Source organism: Heliangelus exortis, chromosome 6 (assembly GCF_036169615.1).
Source record: "Heliangelus exortis chromosome 6, bHelExo1.hap1, whole genome shotgun sequence".
In the NCBI taxonomy this organism is placed as follows: Eukaryota; Metazoa; Chordata; class Aves; order Apodiformes; family Trochilidae; genus Heliangelus; species Heliangelus exortis.
This window is the reverse complement of record NC_092427.1, coordinates 33121776-33146006: the sequence shown is the minus strand read 5'-3', so window position 1 is coordinate 33146006 and position 24231 is coordinate 33121776. Positions and strand designations below refer to the sequence as shown.

General features: G+C 39.6%; 1 protein-coding gene across 1 annotated transcript; it reads right to left on the bottom strand.

Moving 5' to 3' along the window:
* Positions 1-7972: 7972 nt before the first annotated feature.
* Positions 7973-20793, bottom strand: ZC3H15 (zinc finger CCCH-type containing 15). The gene is made up of 10 exons (XM_071747769.1): positions 20549-20793; positions 18200-18301; positions 14980-15091; positions 13290-13442; positions 12140-12231; positions 10889-11071; positions 10074-10220; positions 9814-9918; positions 9454-9580; positions 7973-8766 (listed from the first exon to the last, which is right to left on the bottom strand). The coding sequence occupies exons 1-10, from the start codon at positions 20624-20626 to the stop codon at positions 8573-8575; spliced, it is 1293 nt and encodes a 430-aa protein (XP_071603870.1). The 5' UTR covers positions 20627-20793; the 3' UTR covers positions 7973-8572.
* Between the last annotated feature and the right edge of the window lie 3438 nt (positions 20794-24231).

Sequence of the window (24231 nt, the reverse complement as noted above, 5' to 3'; positions counted from 1 at the left end):
GTTACAAGTTGTTAGTCTTGTTAGTTTTAATTCATACTGGTTAATAACACAGCTGATTAAAACTCTGGAAGATGAAAAGCACTTTTGACTGAGAAGTACTCATAGTTTTGCTATTCCCAAACCTCCAGCCTGTAACATGGACAGAATATTTCATACTTGTTCTCCACAGTTGTGTCTCCACCTCATGACAGGACACTCATCAGCAAGAAATGGACCCAGTCCTATAATCTGGTAGAGATTTCAAATGTGCAAGCCCCCCATGGTCCTGCTTGAAAGGCTGAGCAAGATCTCCTGTGAGTAGTAAGCTTCAGCCTTTTAGCAGATCCAGTGCTTTACAAGATCAGTAGTATTAATATCTGGAGCAAAGGAAAGATTACCACTGATCTACTCATCAATATTACTGGTAGTGTCCCAGAAAAGCTTTTATCAACATGAGAGTTTTACTCCATAGTTTGCTCTTGTGCCATCCAGACACTTGGTCCTGTAAAGCAGCAGTGGAAAACAGGGCAGTAGAAAGCTAAGCTAATGTGACCAAAAATATCAAATATTACTCCATTTCGGTCAGTTGATGTCTTCTATTTTGTTTCATGTCCATTTTCTTGTAAATAAAAATACAAACGTTAGATTTGAAAACCATGGAAGCATTGACTGGGGGAGAAACAAAAGGAAAGCACCACAGCAACCTTGAAAACTTGATTTGCCCACAAGCAGCTCACCACTGCAGCAAAGCCTCATTTCACTGTTATGCAAAAGCTGTCCTTAGCCCAAGGCTACAGGGATGTGTCTTTAGGACAATGAGGGTATGACTGGTTTTCAAAAATCAGCTTCCAGCTGGTGAACAACTCTCAAGTTTAAAATCTTCCAGGACAAAAGCAAGTGTGTCATACCAGAACATTTTCTGATTTTTTCAGTACTGATAACTGTATGACTTTAGTGTTACTCAATGTCTGTCTGCAATCCCCTTTTTGCATTTTACAGAATGCTCGTTACTCACATGGCTTTTTTTCATAGCAGCATTATATACTATTAAATTCAGAGGTATCTGCTTGTTTTACAGAAGAATTCATATTTCTTCAAGTCTAACAGAATTAGTCTTCATAAATCATGTGTCTCCGTTTTTTGCTTCAAAGAGCACTTTGGCAGTTGTAACAAGAAAACCTATCCTTATGCTGCTCAGTAACACTCCTGAAGACTGAAATATATTTAAGAAGTATTTGTAAGCAGTATTTTTTACTCTAGAGAAAAAGATCAACAGGAAATGTAATACAGAAGAAGCAAAAAAAAAAAAAAACAAAACAACCCAGCTTTGCGATGCTAAGCAATGTCAATAAAAATGTTTTCAATTTTTTTCATTACATATGCAATGTAATAGAGAGATAAATACCACCCTTTTCCATTGAGGGGTGGGGTGTGGGAACACACCAGTCCAGAGAAGAAAGCCATCACACCTACCTCCATGATTAGCAAGGTGCCCTCAGCTGACCACAGCGAAAAGATCTTCCTGAAGAGAGGCAGGAAGGGACACGTCTTGTGTCTTCTTGGGGGAAAGGCCTCAGCATGGGTCTCCAGAAGGGGGTGGGGAGCATGGCACGGATGGTGCCATGGAATTGGCTTTCTGCTTCTAGAGCAGGAAAAGAAAAGAGGTGGGAGGAAGCAGTGAAATCACAGGCTTTCTTCTCTCTTTCATCTTGCATGGAATAGGTGGTGGTTATGCTTTTCTGCTTCTTTTCCTACTAAACCAGCTACATCAATGCTGTGCAATGCCAGCCCTTCACGACTGCAGTGGCAGCTCCTTCAGGGGCTGATCCTGTCTTCAGGTCAGACCTGTGCCTCTTCTTAACCCAACTCTTCTGGTTTTACCCTGCACAGGCAGTAAACACACAGCAGCACAATTAATGCAAGAGTAGTAGATATTGAATAAATAACTATCCCTTTTACCTCTTCATCACTTTCTCCTCCATCTTTTCTTCCTTTCCAGAGAGGGTAAATTCCTTACTGTATGCCATGAGTTTAACTCTTATCTTTTTACATTCATAAAGGATCCCCAAGAACACGCTGCTTTTGTACAGTTCACCAGGAATGAGGAATAATTGAGTATTTGTTCATCATCTTATTATTACTTGCATTTAAATTTCTTTCCTAACAGCCTCTGCCTGTTATGGTTTTCATACTGTTTTAAACACCAGCCTTGCTGACCAGACCAGCCAGAAACAGCAAATGCACACAGGGCACATTTCTGGAACAGACACAGTTTTTATTTAGAAAGTGGAAGTGACTATGCTTGGCAGTCACACTTGTGAAACAGTATTCTGCCAGGAGTGAAGAAACAGAACACTTCCCTGCAACCAGGATCTATGGGCTCAGAAGATAAGGGTCACTTTCTAGTACATTTCCATTTATGGAGAATTTCCAGAAGACAAGAAGCACGTTCTAGTTTTCTTACATTCTTGACTGCTTGTTACACCTGAATACCAGAGATCCCTGCTTCCTATTGCAGGGATATTGACATTTCTGGTGTTAGTGCAAATAAACAATTTAGTAAAAGCATTACAATTTATTTATAACTTTATTCCCTGTATTTTTGAGAATTTTTCAGCAATTTTTTTCTGAGATTTCTTTCATCACTCATTTTCAAAGTAATTTGATAAAGCTCAGTCTCAAAGAGCAATCATCTTTGCTTCTTAATTTACAATTGCAGAAACATAATGCCATGTCTTGCCTTGAAACGTTTGTCCTCCAGTGTTCCTGTATTACAGCTACACTTCTAGATTCCTGCTATAGCATTTGGAACAAAACAGCAATATGAAAAAAAATTAAAATTCTTCAGACTGCTCTAGGCTTGGGAATGAGTTCAGATTTTAAACAGAGTGAAGAATTATCCAGCAAAGTATTAGCAGTGTGCAGAGCAAGTAGGACTGAAAGGCAATGAAGTAAAACAGAGCCAAGCTCCTTTCTGTCTGATAGGGAAAGGGTTATCATATTGTGCTAATGCTTCAGAAATCCTCTGAGAAACCAAATCTGTTATTCCAAAAAAATGTGCTCAAATACAAAAGCACTGTAAGATGACAGTAAGACAAACTGACATGGGAAAAGATATTTGCCTCCCCCTCTCTCAAAAAGCATTTCAAGTTCCTGAGCCAAGGCATCCTGGGCTCAGCCATCAGCTCCAGCCTCTTGACTTCAGGACACGTTACCACCTTGCAGAATTCTCCAGAGTTCAAATTTCCTCTCTTTTCCTCTTCCCAAAATCTCTTTTCTCCCAAAACAAAGACCCAATTTCCACCCTCAATTTGAAAACCACTGTATTTTTGTCTTCTTCACAAACTACTGTCCTGTCTGGCATTAATATAAACCAAAGCCATGTTGTTATCTACAAAGCATACTGGTGACTATGTCTTTGCTGGGTTAAAGAATCAATGTTTAAGTCAAGGAATAAAGCTAAAGAAAACAGATAAATACAGAATCAGGTCTAATAGTTCCAACAGGGGGCCTTAGGGGGTTGTTGAATGCGTTTTTCTTTGTTTCATTTTTTTTATTTTAAAGTTACCTTTTGCTTTCAAGACATTAACCTGCAGTTTCTAGGAGGTTGTTCCAACAGACTCCTCGTTGGGTGCTGCTGGTGAAACTGCTGGAATACAAACTTTTTTTGAATCTAACCAAAAGAAGCCTACCTGTTAACATTGACAACAGTTATCAGGGATAGAAACTGCTGATGCTCTGGGCTTTGACCAAAGAGCACGTTTAAAAGCTTTTCACCTTTTTGCTGTCCTGGGGGAAAAGTCCTATTCCCATTTCTTCCTGCTTCTCCATACATACAAAGAACGGGCAACTATTTCTGTATAGCAAGCATTCTGTAGAACTGCAACTTTATAGCTCTGTGTGGGACACAAAATCTTCAAGTGGTATTTATAGAATAGACTTATGTTCACAAGACCAAAAGGACTGTGGCATAAGGCTGAGACTACTGACACTGAGTGTATATCTGATACCGGGCAGCTTCTCATTTAAAGAAAAGTTCACATAGGTGAGACAATAGCAGTTAAACTCCTTTTGATCCCTTATAGTTTATCCCTTTATTTTTCACTCTAGTTTTACTTGTTTGTAAGAGGTCAAGATCTTTGCAATGCGCTTTCTGACCAAGTTTCATAAATTCTCTTCTCTCCATTTTACAAACAGAACCCTGGAGTGTTTAGAGCCACATCAGGAGAGCACCCAGCTGGCACCACCATCCTGTGCTTCTGGGGCAGCCCAAAAGGAGAAGGGAGCCAGCTGGCTTAAACCAGCACGAGTTGTTAGGGATTAGAGAGGTCAGTCAGAAAAGCCTCCCCTTGTGTCATCTTTATACTCGGAAGAGAGAGGAGACAGTAAAGGAGAGTTATGAAGAGTGAAAATTAAAGATGTCTTGACTAGAAACAGTGCTGATACCTGATTTTCAAGAGGCATTAAGTTGCAGCCATCAAATTTTTCAAGTGGAAGTGTATTCGTTTCTTTAGTCTTCTGTTCCCAAACCACGGCAACTGAACTACTTGGCATGTCAGACATTACTAAAATTGGTAGAAAACACTGACTGAGAACTTGCAGTGGCATTTTTTATTATGTAGAGACCAAACTACAATGTCTGTGATCCAACCAGAGCATACCATTGACAGCCTTAGTGTCAGAAGGAAAACCAGGAAATAGAACAGGATATGAAACATGAACATTCCTTTTTTAAAAGGAAAGTCATGATGCTTCCTTTTCCATTGTACCTTGTTTAATTTAGGAGTCCCTCTCATTTTTGAAGTCTGATTTAGAATACTCTGGGAACTTTACAGTTTTAAGGCAGACTTGCTCAAGCTTATGTCTACATGTATTACAATGCTTTAACAATTTTCAATTACAAATAAAGCAAAAAACACCTCTGTGATATCTTGAAGACAAATGAAGCACTACCATTTTACCATCAAAGGAACTGATTATTTTTGCCATTCATTTCAGTGATATGCTATGAAGGAGCCTATTGTGTTCACATATTAGAGCTGTAACATCATCACTGAATAAAACATCTTGGCCTTATTGCTAATATCAGCAACAGCCACTCTCTGTAAAAAAGACAGAGCATCTATTGAAATGAGAGAACTACAAGTGACAGACTAAGCCAAGGTCACTTGTAAGCTTCTAGTACTTGTGTGAGGGAAAAAAAAGCGTGGCAGCTTGCAGATATCACTGTAAAAGCACTTAATGTGATTACAGCTACAGAAAATACTTCTGGTACATAACCAGGAAGAAAAGACTCTTTGCTTCATTAAAGATTTTGCTGATTAAGGCAAAGAATTGGTCACCTTGAAAGAGAAAGCTTCTGATTTTGCAAAAGGAAAAAGTTTCTAGCACAGAAATGCACCACAAGATTGTGCTATTCAAAACTGAAAATATATTGACTGCTTTTTTTATATCCATTTTTTATATCCCTGCCTAGCATCAAGTCAAAGCAAAGGAAAGCATAGGATATCTATCACTTCCTCCAATTATTTTCCCCTGGGTATCTAGTACAAGGTAGCAGAACTCTTGTTCAAAACAATGCAGCAGAGCTGTGGCACTGTTAAGTTTCCAAATGATGCCAAAATATATAGGGATTAAAAGGAGACAGCAGGGAACCTTCCTTGGAAGAGAAAGCCAATGAGGGATAAAGTACATCTGGTTGAGTAAATCTTTTAGACTGTAAATAGTCAGAGGTTATGTGTGACAAGTGTTCCCAAGCAGTGCCTGGGTTTGTTCTTTTCCTGCCTCTCTTCCCCATGTGTCTGGTTTTTGGAATATGGTGAATGGTCTCCTCATCTGATAGGTTGCAGCTGCTGTTCCAGGCACTTTTGCAGCTCCTCCTGCCTTACCAGGTTCCATTTTTCCAATCATCTTTGATTTTTCCAATCATCTTTGTATTCTTACTGATGTTATTTAGGGGGTATTTCTCCTATTGCTTTCCTGGCTTATGCTTCTTTGCAGCCTGAGCCTGACCCAGTAATGTTTCTTCTTGCTCTTGTACCTGTGAAAAAGTATTTTTGACCCCCTAAGAACTGAATCAGATTAATTTTGGGAAACTTGCATCAACAGAAAACAGTATTGAGTTACATCCAGGTGGACTTCTATCACAGTGCTCATTTCCAAAATATTAATAATTCATCTACCCTACATAAGCCCTTTGCATTAATTTTTAATTGAGCATTTATTGACTGAAATTTCCTATAAGCTGCAAATTTAGGCTTCTTTAACTCACAAAATTAAGAACTTTTAACAGGTTATATTCAAGACTATCTCCAGGCAGGAGTAAGTAGCATGTTGCTACTAACCCTTAGAACTACACCTGAATGCTACACTAACAGACTGCTTTAAAAGCACTCACCCTGCTTTCATGGTTAGAAATCTAGAGACACCAACCAAGGCAAGAGGCTGGAACAAGTCCATTCAGGAGAAGTGCTGGATAAGTTGAGAGGAAAGGATGGAAACCAAAGAGGGACAGCCAACTATTTTTTCCTGACCAGGTGAAACCATCTGTCAAAAACTACTGCAAATGATAGAAGTCTTTCTTTAACTAAATTCTGGATATCAACATATTCAAATAACTCTGTGAAGCAACTCTCAGTGTTTAAATGACACATGCACAAAGGAGTTATGCAACACAACTCAGCCCTTTAGACTCAAGGGTGCACAGGTACTCCCTCTCTTCACATTGATCTTATTCTTTCATTAGCTGGCATTACTCTGAGTTACTCTCATTCCTCCACTGTAAAATGCAATTACTTAACAACAGTGGCACAATTGTGGTGAAAGTTTAACCTGGTTAGATGGGTGAACTGCATCAGTATTATAGAAATCAGCATTACATACAACACACCAGTCTCTAAGACAAAATATAAAAAGCCATTGTGACCCTCAATAATGATTAAATTAATTTTATTCCCATTTAAAATATACAACTTTGAAAAATTATGCAATATACATTCAAATAGGAATTGCATTCTTAGTGTCCTGACACCCAGGTGTCCTGTTGCTGGCCAGTTTAATAAAATAATCTGTCAGCGCTCTTTATTCATGGCCATAGGAGCAAAATCTCCATAAATAAATATTTATATCTGATATTGCAATTTTTCCTTAAACACTTACATTTAGAAGTCAGTTTCAGCAGGCCTTTTTCTCCCAAACACAGCAGCTTGTTCCTATAGGAGAAAAATTCCACAAAGATCCCAAAAAGGGCCGAAAAGAGGCCAGCTCAGCTACTTTGGAAATAGCATTCAGGATACAAGAGTCAATTGAGCAGTGTCAGAAATAACCATTAAAGCTAATATCACCATCCAAAAGCAGTTTGAGAATGCTCACTAACACCACCACAAATTTTAATGGCATTTAAGTAATAATTTAAAAGCTTTAGAAAAAAAAAAAAAGTCAATAGAAACAGTATCATTAGTATAGGAATGCTGTTGCAGATACTATTAGTATTATGGCAAGGGGACACAACCTACAGCCCCTTTGGAAAAGCACCACTACTGAGAAGTCTTTATGGAAGGGATTTGATGGATTTTAAAAAGGGTACAACACTGCTCTGCATCGAGGCAACTCACTACTGCCCAACTTTGTGTTAAGTTATAGAACACAAAAGCCAGGACAGGCATTTTTTAGACTGCAACATATCCCTGCTCTGAAGAGCTTGAAGTCTTTGCTAATATACAAAACACAGCAGGGAAAGAATGAACTTCACACAGCAATAAGCTACATAGCATGTATTAAATCAGTTAATGGATGGGTAGGAGGGAAGAATAATGGGGGGAAAAAAAAAGCTGCTGCATGAAGTGTATAAAACCAAATTTTAATTGCAGTCAGCCCTAATTGAATTGAAGCCAACATCATTATGACAGGAGAGAAGAATGTTTATCATTGTATTAGGAAAACGAAGTTATTAAGAGTTCAGTATGACAACTTAACAGAGAAAAATCAACACAGGTTATTTTAAAGTTGATAGTTTTTATTTACAGTTTTGTTGGCAAAAGGCGGTGTTCAAAACATTTTGAACAGAGGGCACCATATTGTACTGTATGATGTATCAGTTCACAATCTCCAGAATCCAGCCCATCAAATAAAGCTAATCACCACCTAAGGAAGAATAATCTGCACCAGCTCCATTAGAGGATACTGCTTGAACACACTTCAGGCAGTTCTGAAATCAATACAATCACGGATAAAACTGCAGTTCTGGTGAAGAAGGTGTAACTTTGATTTTTATACTGTACCTGGTATCAAACTGCCCACTTAACACCTGCATACCAGCAAAGCAGTTACACTTCCTACTTTTAGTGGAAAGTTAAAATCTCATTTTCTGCAAATTCAGCTGTTGGGTAATTCTGAACTAACTCTGAGTGTTTTACTGTGAGCACAGTCAAGATCAGAGTAGGTGAGACTGAAGGAAAATATTGTTGACATGCCCATCAGAATCAGCTGGGTAACCATTAACTTCCTGTTTAAGAATTCTATTCAAAAAGGAGAAAAAATGTAGTCAGTTTTCACTTTGTCACATAGATTTAATTTCTCACTTGAGCTTTTTAATTCATTCTTCTAGATCAAGAGTGTTTAGTTCTTCTTCTAGTTCATCCAAGTCCTCTCCAGTAAAAAGATTTTCATCAACTGGAACTGCATCGATTACTCCATTTTCCAGCTCCCCATCTCCATCATTGTCTTCCTCTAAGTCATTTTGCTCACTGCTGTTTATATCACCACCAGAAGCTTCACTTAATTTATTATCTGAAAATAAAAATAATTTTTACCCATTTCAGCGTTACAAATTTCTTCATCACTAACTCAGTTATACTGAACAAGCTCTAAAGTTCTGAAATTTAAAAAGTTATTTCAAATTTCTGCAGGCAGACTTATATAGGTTAGATTATATGTTCCTGATTAATATGTAGACTTGGACCATCAGTTACTAACACAGGTTGGAAAAAATAACTCAAACTCCCATTTTCATAACTGGGTCATACTTAATGAACTGCTTCTATTTAATGTCTGTACTTGAAAGACTCAGGTTCTTCAAGACCATAGTCTGCATTCCACATGTGCACCAAGATCAAGACTTTGCTCTAAGAAGTTACAAGCTAACTTATGCTAGAGCTAGAAAATATGAAGAAAAGCTTGGATATTTGTTGATGTTTTTGGGGAAAAAAAAAAAAGGGGGAGCCTGCTAAAACAAACACCTTAGGATTTACTTCAAGTGGCCATAAACACTTACTTAAAAACTTGAATTTAAGTAAAAAATGTCCATAGCACTTACTGCTACTTCAGTTACTATATATATGGACAGCAATTTCACTCCCTCACCCTTTCTGAACAAGTACTTCCCTTCAGCAGCTCAATTAATTCTTTCCTATCTAACTTTTGGGAAGCCCTAATGGATTCAATCCCATATCAATGAGGCCTAAACAATGAACTTACCATCTTTTTCTACAGAAGTGTACATGCTGAATCGCTCAGGACTCGCCACAGTAATACCAGTCTCATCTACAGCCTTGGGGACATACTGGTTCAAATCTACATCATTGATGCACACAGGGTCTTCCATCTGAAAAATAAACCAACATGCTCTGCATGAATGACAAATTCTTCTTTCTGCAAGCTCTGTAGAAAGCCTTTTTTTTTTTTTTTTTTTAATTTTCCGTACAACACAAGAATTTTGACAAAATGCACTGTAGCAGGGTTAACCTAAGAACCCAGCTTATTAGTTGCACTGGAAGAGCTCTCAAGTTTTCAAGCTTCATTTTAGCTTGAAACATTTGAGTTGATACTGTTCTTTACCTCATCATCTTCTCCTGTTCCTTGAACATACTGAGTGTCATCTGCTTCTTCATCATCTGCATCAACCAACTCAGGTCGGAACTCAAATACTTCACGCCCACTGATCTATCCACAGAAAAAGAAACTAATTTATCACTTGATAGAATTTATCCTGCTGTTAAAAAGAAAACAAAATGCAAAGCAATTCCAAGTCAGCTACCTTATTACAAAAACTTATGTACTCTTATGCCTTGCATTAATAATCGGAGTGTAGAACGTACCACCAAAGCTTTGCCAGCTTTAAAATCTGCTTTCCTCCTTTCCATATCTTGCTCAGCCTTATCAATTTTTTCCTGTCTTTTTCTTCTCTTCCAGGCAATAAAACACTCTAGAGTAATTTTGGTAACATTTGGTCCTAAGGCAGCACGCTGTCAAGTAAAAAGACTGATTAATGTTAGAAATTGTTTCCACGGGCTGTAATAAATTAGGGATTTAATACTCTACCAGAAACTAATTGAAAACATTGCTTTCTACTTCCCCTTTCATTCTCACCACTGTTAAACACACACCATCAACTTAAACTCCACACATGATTTTCCAGCTGGTAATCTAAGCTGACACAGAACTTAACAAGAAAAAGTGGAAGAGGAAAGAAACTAACAATAATAGCTCAGCTTCTCCTCAAAGTAATAGTGCCAGGCAGTGGTGACAGAAATAAGAAGAGAAGAAATGGTAACACCTTCAGAAGGCCCCATTCTCTTGGTGCTGCTACTTCATTACACAGTTAAGCAAGAGCTGAGGAGGCAGTGAGCTGGGGATGAGACAGGCCCACAAACAGTTTTAACAAAGATAAAAAAAGCAGTAAGAAGCCTCCTTAAAAAGGACTAGCAACAGCTGCACAAAGTATGCAGCTCTAGTTTAATCTATTCACTAGGAAGTTTCTAAACAAATACATAAATCAAATATGAAGCATCTTTCACCCTAGCTCATACAGGTATAAAACATTTTATACTTTTAAATTATTAATTATTTACAACTGTCTCTTCAGAGTAACAGAAACAAACACCACCAAAAGGTACCTGTTTGGCAACTTTACCTCTTTTTCTATTAGATCTTCTAAAGAAATTTCATCTTGCTTTTCCTCCTTCTTTTTATCTTTTTTTAATACAAAGCCTGGAGGGAGAGCGTGGCGATACATGCAGTTGTCTCCTCCACCTGGGCAGACCCAAAACCATCCATATTTGTTGTTTTCAATAGCATCAAGGAAGTATTTGCAGACCTGTGTAAAACAGTGGTTGTTAGCACTGCATTCTCTTTTCACCCACAGCAATTTATACAACATTGATAGCTACTGCATGTCAGAACTACAGTAACTCCAAGGCATCTGTGCTCAAAACAGAATAAATATTCGAAATGTATTAATACTAAAAAAGCAGGCAGAAGAAAAGCAACTAATTATCTAAAACTCATGCAGTCAACAGCTTTTGCCCTTTAACATAATCCCACTACAAAAAACCCAGGATGACTCAGAAGACTGGCAACTGCATAAGGGTGTAAACCCAGCTGCACATCTAAAAGCATCCTGGCAGTTTCTCTCTTCCTCCTCAACAGCAGCAACAACAACAGGGTATTTTTCATCAACATAAACTGATGTTGCCTCAGCTGTTAAACCTTCCAGCTCAAGATCCTGAGGTAAAGGTGCCATTCTGAAACTTTTAACAAGAAATTCATAATTCACACTTAGCTATGTCAATGTTTAAATTTTGCAAATTCAGGCAGTATTAAAAGAATACTTAATTATTTGTTATTAAAAGCTAGGCAAAACAGTTTGGAAGGATTAGGATATATCATTTAGTGCACAGCCATGAAGTTAAAGGTCAGGAACTACAAATGACTCACTTAGTAAATTTCAACTTTCAGGAGAATATTTAAATTTATGTTTATGTCACATGAAGAAGCCAACATATATGGCAGTCCTGGAGGGAGATGACAGACCTAAGGCATCAAAATCCTTCAATCTTCTAAGCAAGGAGGAGGCACTAAATATATTACTGACTCCTTTAGCATTATTTTGAAATAATTTCATCTGCTATCCACTTATATTTTACCTGAAAAAAAACACCTCATAATGACTGAAAGAGCCCTGGGGTGGGGTTTGTGGGTTTTTTTTTTTTTAAATACATTATTAGAAGTACTATCAGCCCAACTGCACACTCACAATATTGTCACAGTATTCCATTTGGAATCTTTAAATAACAATAAACACATCTAATATCAGTCTGCAACTAACTCTCTCTACTACAGTTCATTTGAGGGGGAAGAAAAAAAAAAAAAAAAAAAGACATACTATTTGAGTTTTGGGTTTTTTCTTTTCCGCCTCACCATGCTTCTTGTTCACCACTTCTTCAAGCTTCTTCTCATCCCAGTTATCCATTGTATCTAAAAAAAAAAAATCAGACAGTTTCACAACAATTCCATATATTAAAAAATGCTGTCAAGTTGCTTTTTGTCCCTAATATCAGTTTTAGTGTGCAATTCCTACATTTTAGTTGGTTTACAGAATGTCAACTAAAATCAGTCTTTTATTCTAAAGTTTTCCAACTCTCCTGTGCTGCTCACCAGCCAATTTCCTCAAAAGCTGCACAAATTTGTATTTTGACATGCATGCAGCCTCTTAGTTAAAGACTAAAAAAATGCATTGTTCCACCCATACACTACCATGTACTGGCAAGGGAAAAGAAGGAAGATGAGTGAATAAAAGATTAGAGTCCAGAAATACAGATAATGAAACTTGAAGACTGAAAGAGATAATACCAAAAATTTCTGTGTTGAAGCTAAAAGAAGGCACCATCAAGAGCAGCAAGATTACCAAAGGTAAATGTATGGGATCCTACCATATTCATTCAGGATGACAGAAGCCAAAATTCAAAATTCACCAAGACATGATGAATTGTGGAAAACCAAAAGAAATTATTTTGACTATAAAATCTCTAACCTCTGCTAAGTAAAAGTAAAATCCAGATGACTTGGCTAACATGATTTGTGAACAGGGGAGAAAGTCACAGAAAACATTCCCAAGTATCCTGAACTCTAGAACTGTGCAATCTGGGCAAACACTAATTCTGGGAGGCAGCTATGGTTGCTCATTCCACTTCTCCTTTTCCACATCCAGTTCACATAGGAAGTTCCAGCAGCTTTAAAAAAGACCAAATACTGTTCAACCTGCTACTTGTATGACAATGTTACACAGCACAATTTAAAACCCACCATCCAATATCATTACATCATACTACTTTTTCTACAGAGGGTACAAAGAATACTTTGTGAGCACACTTTTTAAAGTTTCACTGTTGTTCATAATTTGGACCATGATGGTATGGGTTGCCTGTCTGACCAGGCTCTTCAGGATCATAACCACAATGCAAGACGACTCAAGTTTAAAAATCCAGTTTCAGAATCAGAATAGTTTAGTAGTAATTTTCTAGCAGTACTCTTACCTTTTTCAAGGTCTTCATCTCTTGCATCAATGTAGACACTTCGTTTTTCACACTTCCTTTCCAAAGACAAATCATGAGAAAATTTGCACTTGTCTCCTTTAGTGCATTGTCCTTGCTTGAAGAAAGCACAGACTACGGATTTGGGGTCAGCACCTGAGTGAAAGAAGTTTTTATATTTTAATACTATTTTTAAGCACAAGCTGTGTATTGTAAATTCTGAGAACAATGTCTAGAATCACATGACATTCAGGATCTTCAAACAATAAGAACAGGGTTTTAAAAATCAAAGATTTTTCATCTGAAGTTCATCACAAGTAAATACTCCTCTGTCCTGAGTGAGTCATATTTGTACAGCATGATATCTGCATTAAACATCAAAACTGGCACTTGACTATTTAAATAAATATGGACAATTGTGTGCCTGAGTATATTATTCATTAATTTATAATGAGACATCATTCTGCAACTTCTTCCCCATACAATAAGCTATTTTTGCCTAATACACAGAAAATAATCTTCTGGATGTCAGCCTTTCCTTGGCAGATCAACAACAAACAGAACATATTATTATAATGTAACCTACACTCATTCACACCACTTTCTTTAATAACAGAAATAAGATGGCTGCCCATAGCCCCCTGAAATAAGCAACTGTTGTTATAGTATCAAACTACTCAGTCACCCTAACTACAGTTTAGTAAATATCATCCCACTAAAAGAATTATTTGACCATTAGAAAGTGAGAAAAGAAATGAAGTCAGGATGAAAAGTATTATGAGACAAGTAAATGAGAAATACTTGTAATATTCATTATGATTTTAAGCTTAAGTTTTTCACTTGCTGATTTACCCTTGGTGCAAAACACCAGTGACTAGGGGAATGCACAGCAACACCTGTGTAAAGTCTTAAATAAAAATCTAGTTTTTAAACTCTGAGTGGATCCCCAAAAGAACTTGAGGTAATACAGCTCTCCTTGTTTGCAATCTTAATAGAAAACCAAAGCTTAAATTAGGACAGTGTTATTTTTCTGAAATAACCTCAAGTCAGCAGCTATTTTATTTGGACCACTGCAGATCATAAACAGAAAACTGGCCTTTGTTGCTGCTGAAGTGCCATAACAAATACAAGGTTTCCTTTAAAAACATAAATGAAAATCAGAGTTCTTTAGTAAAAAAATATTATGCATAATTTCATTAATTCCAGAAGATGAATAAAGTGAAGACCTGACAACATTTAGTTCATCCCTAAATATACATTTTTTCCTCCAACATAGCAGCCAACTATAGCTTCCTGCAAGTCTCAAACACTCTTAGACTTAGACTCTTGGACATCTTATCACAAAACTGGTTTGTTCAGTAACTGAGTTGAAGACCATACTTCTGAAACAAAGTCCTACTGTTAATTTCAAGGTGGGACAGAAATAATTGGAAAATTTCTACAGTTTCAATTTGAACCTAAGTTTTCTCTGAATATCAGTGTAGTTTCTGATACCCCAATGATCCAGTAACCCCTTCCTAAAAAACCATCAGATCATTACTGACATGGTAAAGTTTCTTTAACCTACATGATAAGCAGGCAGAGCTATCAACTTTATAAAAAAAAATAGAACTGAAATATTTAGGGTTGTTTTTCAGCTGAAGTAGATGCATGAATAAGAGAACATAAATGAAGATAATTAATTTACTCATACCTTTGCTAATTTTCTGTGCAGCAACCACAGGCTTGAAGAGTTCATTTAATTCTTGTAATTCTTTCTTCTTATCTTCTTTTTTTAATTTCTTCTCACTTTCTGTTTGAGCAGCCTATAATGACCCCAAATTTAAGGTTATCATTATAAAATCAGAATAACATTATTGACTTCACACGAACCCTAAAAGGGCAAATTATCCTAAATTAGCTTATAAGGGGATGTCTGAATGTCTCAGAATTCCTTCCCTTGCACAAATGGCCAGTGCCATCTAGTGGTACCGACCTTTCAAACAGGAGAGATTGCTGGGAGGTACCCTTAGCTCACAGTTACCTCTATTCCATCTTCACAGTGGAAGTCAAAGATCCAGAGAGCAGAAGAAAAAGTAGTTGCTCTTGTGACACATCAGAAGTACAACTATTAAATGCAGTCACTTCAAGAGTTGTGCCAAATCCTAGTCCCCTACGTGCTGCTTTGCTCTCTCTCTTCATGTATCCTCCTAGCAATTCCTGGAAATCTGTTCATAAAAGCTGGAATCTGCTTTTAGGACACTATTTGTCTGAATTTACATTAATTCAGCACATCAGTGTTTCATTGATAACCAGTGGTTTATAAGACAAGGTACTAGGGGCCATGGACTTTTTGGAAAACACACTTACCTAAAAAAGGAGACTTTTTTATATTAAAAAAAACCCTCACCCTGATTCTGCCTTTTGGGACAAGCTAGTAAGAGGCCTGCAACTATACCAAAGTGGTAGAGAGGGATGAAGATGGGTGAAAGAGAAGAGGATGTGAGAAACCTTAGAGTATTTGACTCTTACCCTTAAGGTTAAACAAATATGTGGGGTATTTAATTGGTAACATACAGTGTAGTATTAAAAAAAAAAAAAAAAAAAAAAAAAAAAAAAAAAAAAAAGAGCTCTGGTCTTATGGTGAATTTGACAAAAACAGTCCAAATTGTTTTGTAAGGGGAATTGATCAGTTTGGTCAGTTTTCATACTGAAAGTTCACAAATCCTATTATGTAGACCCACATGTGTCAGCCACAAAAAGCAGTACTTTAAGAATGATCCTTTTTTACCAATTCTAAAAGCATGAAGCTTGCCTTTTTTAAAACCAAAACAAAACACAAACCAACCAAACCCACCAATAAAACCTTGACAGTGTTTCTATTTTTATCTCAGGACACACAAAAAAGTTCCTTTAGTGTTTCTTCTTTCCCAGTGACAACCCTACCTGAAAACTATTTTACATGGTAAAAAGTTATAATCAGGTCTAAACGAGCTTCTAAAAACCTATCAGTCAAAAGTGATATGAATTTAAGAAACAAATTATTTTAGGTTGGCCAATTTATATCCTGGTTTTCCTATACATGGTGGGTTCAGGGATTTGATACAGAAATTTCAGGACTGATGTTTTTAAAGTGGAATCAAGTAGTCCTTTCCACTGCAAGAAATCATTAGATCTAATAAGCTGAATATCAACTTTAAAAGTGAAATTGTAATTGACATCTGTTATTTCATCATCATGTTATGTAAGGAACTTAACACAAATTACAACAGCATAAACTTAGCTCATGCAAATGTGAATTATCTGCAGCCTTATTCACAGAACAAGAAGCTGAGCAAACACTTAGCAACCAGCTTCCCTAGCACTGCAAGAATAACAGACCTGGCTCACTGCTACTATCATAATATTGTAATGAAATCCATGCTTTTTGATTAAAGTATAATCTAAATGCTGAATTTCATCTCACATTTTACTTCATCATACAAAAGAGCTAAGTAGTAGACTGTGGCTCAAAATTTGTTTTTCTGACCAGTTCATCATATAGATGCAGACCTGTCACAATTTTTTCCACTTTAAACTATAATAAATACCTTCATAAATTAAAAAAAAAACATATAAGAGCTTACATTTCCTTTAATCTTCACTCAATTCCAGTTTCAGTATTTGTAAGAACTATTATTAACTATTCATTATTTCTTAGATTATGTGGGAATTAAAGACAAAAAGATACCATGCAACTGTACTTTCGTGACAAGCAGTTTCTACAATTTAATTTCAGATATACTTTACAAGTTATGTCACTATCAGAATACAAGGTAAACAAAATCACACCCTTATTCCTTGAGTTTTGGGGGGAGGGGGTAGCAATGCTGTGTTTTGCTTTGTTTTTTTTTCCCCCCAGTGTCCTGGTTTGGGCCAGGATAAAGGTGATTTTCTGTCTTGTACTTTTGCTTTTAGCTAAGTCTCCTGTAAGTAGTTGCATTTGCTGAAATTAACAGCAAGTTTCTCAGACAGTGTCTGCTTCTGGGACTGATAACACTGGATGTTTATAGAGTTACTGCTAGAGACTGGTGTGCAGAGCCAAGGACACTGCTCAGCTCTGAGGAAAACATTTTACCCTCCAGGAGGATAAAGAGGTCCCACCTGCAGCCTCCTTTGGGGAGGAACGGACAAGATGGATGCCAGAACTGACCAGACAGAGTATTCCATCCCATATACTTCATCCTCAGTATAAATTTGAGGGATCACGAGGGCCAAGCCAGATTTCCTACTTCCAGCTTCCGGCTGCCTGCCCTTCCTGCCTTTCCTGCTTCCCTTCCTTCACCCAGCATCCTGGAAGGATCCCATCCATTTGCCTGCCTGTGCTCCTGATCCCTGCCAGCCCTTATCTGTGTGTTCCTGCCTCCAGCTCCCAACTGCTGCTGACTCCAGGAGTCCAACCTGGACTTTCCCAGAGCTGCCCTGCAGCCTCGGTGGTGACGTGAGAGCTATTGGGGGAAAGGGGGGAAGGAACATGGTATCCATTTTCCTGTATATTTGTATATATTTAGTAATTTTTCCTATTTATCATTACTGTTTCATTAAAGTTGTGTAGTTTAGTTTCCAACCCATAAGTCTCTCTCCCTTATTCTCTCTCCTTTCTTTATCAGAGAGGAGAGAGAGATTAATAGAGAGCACCTGTCACCTGGTTTAATTGCAGGGCCAGTGTTAAACTGTGACACCCAGAAAACAAAGCCCCATCCTCAGCACTACCTTTACATGAATATGTAATTCTCAGCCTTAGGAAAGGACTACCAGTTAAATCTGAGTTATTCACAATATGTTAGGCAAGTAACATCAACTTTTTTCTGCTTCACTGTTATAGGACAATCTGTACATACAGTGAAAGATGATCTGACTACACAGTAGGAAACCACTGCAGAATAAATGCTTACCTGGCGTGGGTTTTGCTGACCAAATTTAACCTGGTGAGTCACAGCCTTGATAAATTTCTGTTGTTTTGCACCTTTTTTATTCTTTAGACCAAATGTTTTGTCCTAAAACAAGAGGGAAATATAGACATATTAATCCAAATAAGGTTCAATTGTTACAAAAGAACTTACTTGCCACTCCTCTCAGGTTTGCAATTAAACAGACTAAACACAGGAATAGTCTAATCAGACTATTTCTACCTACACAAGCAATTAAAGAAACAGCATGGACAATGTTTAGACCCCTCCCATCATCTTTAAAATTTGCTTTTCAAAAGAACCTACTACATGCTTTACATACCCATTTTGTGTGAGCTATTGCTTTTATCAGCAGACCTACTTGAATCCAAATATTAGTGGGAATGTACACACTGTTTTCAGGCTTCTCCATGCCAAAGGACAAGATGCTTTTGGTGACTACCCCAGTAATATGAAGGGAAATATGAACACTGAGTAGCCATAAACAAAGTGGGGTTTTTTTCCTATCTACCTGAAATAAGTTATTACCTTTCTCTTCAATAAATGTTATATATTTGTTAAACAGATTAGTAGTTCCACATGTGACATATCACTTTATTATCAAGTATTTTAGGCTGTTCATATTCTAACTGTATTAATTTGAAGTTAAGTCTTCCCCTGATGTCAAGTCCAGGCAGGTGTTTGTACTTATCCTGTTTACTGCCTGAACCAATTCTCCCTCTCCAGTTTTATTGTTAGACAGGTTTCTGTACCCAGCCTATTAAAAAATCTCATAAAAAGTGTCTCACTTTCACAGGAGTTTCTGAAGCATAAATAACTTTTTGTAACTGAAATACCTCCACTGAAAGCCTATCCATGCCTTTGACTGGATAACATTTTTTTTCCTTCCAGGAAAGAGTTACAGATGTTCATCCTGTGACAATACCTCAGTTCAAACATACTTTTGGAAAAACAAACAGTAAAAAAAAGAATATTCTAAGAGCAATATAAACACTTCCAAGTTTCTAGAGCCATTCTGTTTTCATTCACAACCTATGCCCTGTCGACACCAGCCAGTCCTCTGACACTTTATGCTAACGTGAGAAGTATGTAAATTGTCAAAATAAATATTTGGTAAAGAAAATAGGTCATTCACATGCTCGATTTCCTTGGCAAATACTACATGGAATATATAAACCCAGTGTACTTTATGTAATAGAAATCATTGTTAATAATCAATCCAAGATTTTCTCCCTTCAGATGCATCTCTTGATTACAAAAAGCAGAATTTTCCTACATAGCTGCATTCACCAAGAACACCAGAAACACTGAAGCCAACTATGAGCAAGAACAACCACTCTAAGCTGATGCTTCCACAGAATATCACAGTAACACTCTGCAGTGCTAGATTTAAAAGAACACTCCCAATACACAAATATTCTGCCTGAACATCTGAAAAGCTGCTGTCTTTCATTCCAACGTGTGCAGACAAACATTTAATCTTTTATAACTATTCTGCCCCTTGCACTTTCAGTGTAGCTTTTTTTTTGTTTGTTTTTTGTATAGCAGAAGATCTGCATGGCTATCCTAACACCTGTAACACACACACATGCCTGCCAGGCTTTTTCAAAATCAGATTTTAACATGGAATTGAGCATCAGAGGTTCAAACACAATATGAAACATCACCAACTGATCTTCAAATTATTTTGCACTCAACTTCCGTGAAAGATTCATTAAGCTGTTATTCCAAGAAATGCCTCCTCAACCACGCAGGCCAAATTGTATCCAAAAAACCCCAAAAGAAAACCCAAAGCAAAAGACGTGGGTTAAACCGAGTGCAAAATGCCAACCTACACCTCAGAGAGCTGGACTCGGAAAACACAGGAGAACACGGAGGTGGAGAAGGGTTAAAGACGGGAAAGAAAACAAGGCCGTCCACTCTTCTCTGATCACCTTTCCGCCTCAAGACAGCTCTGGCATGAAAACATCCGGGCTGAAAACCCAACCCCTGCCCCAACAAGCTCAGGGGCCGCCAGCAGAGCTCCAAGGGCGATGTGACAGATGTGGGCAACGCTGCGGCTGCCAAGGGAACCAGCATCCCCCGGAACGCCGGGCTGGGCTGCGGCACCGACCTCCCGGGCCCACACCTCCGCACCCCCGGGCTTTACCACTCCCACACCCCCCCGGCTTCCTCAGCTGCCGAGGCGGCATCCGGGCCTGGGCACCGCGGCCCGTGGCTGCAGAGTCCCAGGGTGGGATTCCCAAGGAGAGATTTTACCCCCAAGAAGCGGCGGGCCCCAACCGGGACGGGCGGAGCGGCCCGCAGGGCCTAGCGCGGCCCTACGCGCCTCACCTCGATTATCTTCTCCTTCTTCTTCTGGTCCGCCTTCTTGCTGCCCCCCGCCGGCTGCTGCTGTTTCTTGGGGGGCATGGCGGAGAGGGCGGAGCGGCCACGGCTCTGGCTCGGGGGCTCTGAGGGCCGCGAACGGGCGGGCCCGGGCCGGGCGGGGCGGGGACGGCTCCGGCTCCGCCGCCACCAAGGGAGGCGAAACCGATGCCGCTGGCAGCGCGAGAGGAACCGGTTATTTCCCGGCAGGCAGCGCGCCGGGCGCTCCGGTTGACGACACTGAGGGGCGGGGCAGCGGTGAGGCGAGCGCTGAGGACCGGACCGGACGACACCGGACGGGACTGGACGGGACCGGACCAGGGCGGGCCTGGGGCTTGTGTTGGGTTCAGGCCTCCCCCGCGGAATTCCTGTCCGGAGTTGGGGCAGTCGCCGTTCGGTGGTCAGGGAGCGGTTTCCCGGTGGGAACGGTTCCCTTAGTGAGCGATGGGTGGATGGGCGGGATGGATGGGAAGAAGGGAGGGATGGGTGAATGGGATGGGTGAATGGGATGGATGAATGGGATGGATGGATGGGATGGATGGATGGGATGGATGGATGGGATGGATGGATGGGATGTAGGGAGGGAGGGGTGGATGGGACGAATGTGATGGATGGATGGATGGGATGGCTGGCTGGAGGAGCCGTTTCTGCTCCCTCATTCGGACCCTGAACCTGGATGATCTCCAGCAGCCTCCCGAGGGTACCTGCCCATCCCTTGGGGGTCCTTGGGGGGTGTTTCATGGCGGGGGGGGGGGATAGAGAGGGAGCCGGGGAGGGGATGGTGCGTTCACACAGGAACGGGTCAGGCTTTGGTGCTGCAGTCTCTGCCAGAGGAAGGGAAACTGTTGCAAGACGAACCTCTCTTAGGGCACAGGGCTCCGAGATCCAGCAGAAGTGCACAAACAGTGCTCTGAGTCTGTTGCCCTCAGGATTTATTAGCCTGGCTCGGTGCTGCCGCTCCGGATTCGACCAACCTCTCCACTGGCTTGCTCAGGAATGAGCTGAACCTGTGCTTCAAGCCTCACCTTTTATTTGGCCCCCTAATCCTGCTCATGCACAGTTAGGGCCCACCCTAATCAGGCACAGGTGGGCTTAACACAAGCTCATGCCCACTACCTGGCAATTAGTGGCACCTGGTTGCCTCATTTCACTACAGGAAACAAGCACTGGGTGAGGCCGGAGGCCACGGGGCTGCTTGGTAACAGAAGTTACTTCCTTAGGATCAGCTACAAAGTAGCATCCTAGAGGATCTAAAAGCTAGACAGGTGGATGTCAGGGAAAAACAACTTTCCCAGAGTTCTGCAACAGTGAAGTAATAAACATACCTGAAGTCAGCCACTTGCATGGTGTCAGGGTTAACACTGGCCCAGCAATTAAACCAAATGAGATGCTCTCTATTAATCCCCCTCCTCTCCCAGATAAAGGAGAGAGAATGAGGGAGAGAGACTTGTGGGTTGGAAACTAAACTACTCAGCTTTAATGAAACAGTAATGATAAAAAGGAAAAATTACTAAATATATACAAATATACAGGAAAATTTATACCATGTTCCTCCCTCCTTTCCCCCAGTAACTCTCACATCACCACCGAGGCTTCAGGGCAGCTCTGGGAAAGTCCAGGCTGGAATCCTGGGGTCAGCAGCAGTTGGGAGCTGGAGGCAGGAACACAGAGATTCAGGCTGGCACAGATCAGGAGCACAGGCAGAGGAATGGATGGAATCCTCCCAAGATGCCAAAGCAAACAGGGACAGGTGAAGAAGGGGAAGCAGGAAGGGGTTTGACCCTCGTGATCCCTCAAATTATACTGAATATGACATGTATGGATTTGGTGGATTTTGGCCATCTATCTTGTCCGTTCCTCCCTAAGGGAGGGTTTCAGGTGGGGCCTCTTTACTCCTCCTCTCTTTCCTGAGGGCAAAATGTTCCTCATAACTGAGCAGTGGCCTTGGCTCTGCACACCAGTCTCTAGCAATAACTATAAACATTGAGTGTTATCAGTCCCAGAAGCAGACACTGACTGGGAAACTTGCTGTTAATTTCAGCAAGTGCAGCTACTTACAAGAGACTTAGCTGAAAGCAAAAGTACAAGACAGAAAATCACCTTTATCCTGGCCCAAACCAGGACAGACTATCATCTTTTTTTCCCCTCTGACTTACACTTGACAAATACATATTTCTCCAAAGACTGCCTTCCAGAAACAACTGGAGTGCTGACATCTGCTGGATGCATTAACACATTGTCACTAGGGAGAAACAGGAGAGAATTTGGTAAGTCAGAGCTCAGATGCTTGGACAGTAGCTACCTACTGCTCAGGAAAACTGCATAAATTGTCCCTGGCAAATAAGCAGGACTATGTGCAGAAGGTGCACTCTGCTTTGCATACTGCATGAGAAGTGGGTTGGGTTTGAGTAAAACAATGGCAGTCTGCCTGAGAGAAGATGGGCTTTCCACTGATCTTCATTTTCTGTCAAAGAGCCAGGTGGAGCTTGGGTTCCACCAAGAATGGGAGAAATCTTTCTGTAAAAAGGGTGAAATGACCCCAGATTCCAGACAGGAGGATTGCAGTCTGGTACATAAATCCCATGGGGTTTCTTACCCTTGTCAGGCACTGCTGCTTTCCCATGCTATCTATGCCTTGCATGTGTGGGTTTTCATCACTCTTCCCAGTTGTGGAGAGCTGCAAAAGTTGGGTACTTTGTTAGTTGTGAGTGGTACCTGTGTCAGCTAAAATGACTAGGAAAAACTGTTAAAAAATAATGAGATGTATGTGGGGAACATCTGTCATCCAGATTTGCCATTTTTTGATTTCTGGAAAATGTTCTAATATCAAAGTATTAGTTGATGGCAACATTTTGTCTGTTTCAGCCATTACAGTATGAATTTCCTTTGATTTTAAAGTGCTTAAGTCCTGCTATGATGTAGCTTCATACTTTGTACAGTTAGGTATGGATTCTCCTGTTCCTCAGCAAGTTTTGTAGTTCTGGTAAAACCCATGTCCAAAAACATTTGAATAACAAGACATATTTTAGTAATCTAAAGAGGAAAGAAAACAGGCTGGTCTGTGAGCAAACAACAAACTGTTCTTCTAAGACTTATGTACCCAGATATCCACAACACAAAAGAGGCAAATAGTTCAATAAAATGATTTTCAGGGTGCTTAGCTAAGCTAAATAACTGTACCAGCCACTTGTATGCTCAAAAACAATGGAATATTTTGGTTGTGGAATTCTGACTCTACATAGTCTGCCTCATATAGGAGATACCACTTGAGATTTTAAGAGCAGAATCAAAGAAGCATGAAGCAATGAAAGGTCTAAAAGGCTAATTGATTAATAACCATACTTTAGTACATGGGTTAAGAGATTTTTAATAGCTACTGACTTCTTAACCATCAGAAAATACAAAGCAGCACACAATAGCTGGAGCCTAACACAGGAAGAATTCAGTTTGAAAATTAGTGCATTTTGTTTAGGATGCCTTGCTGCCTAAAGTTAGTCAAGCTCCCACTAATTAGTGGTGGTTCCATGGTGCCAGGAGTCAGGCCATGAAGTTTACCTCTCCTGTGACTTGCTATATTTGCAGCAAAATTCATTGGTATCTTCCAAAGGTAGTATTATTTCCAATTTTGCCTCATCTCATCATGGTCTGAA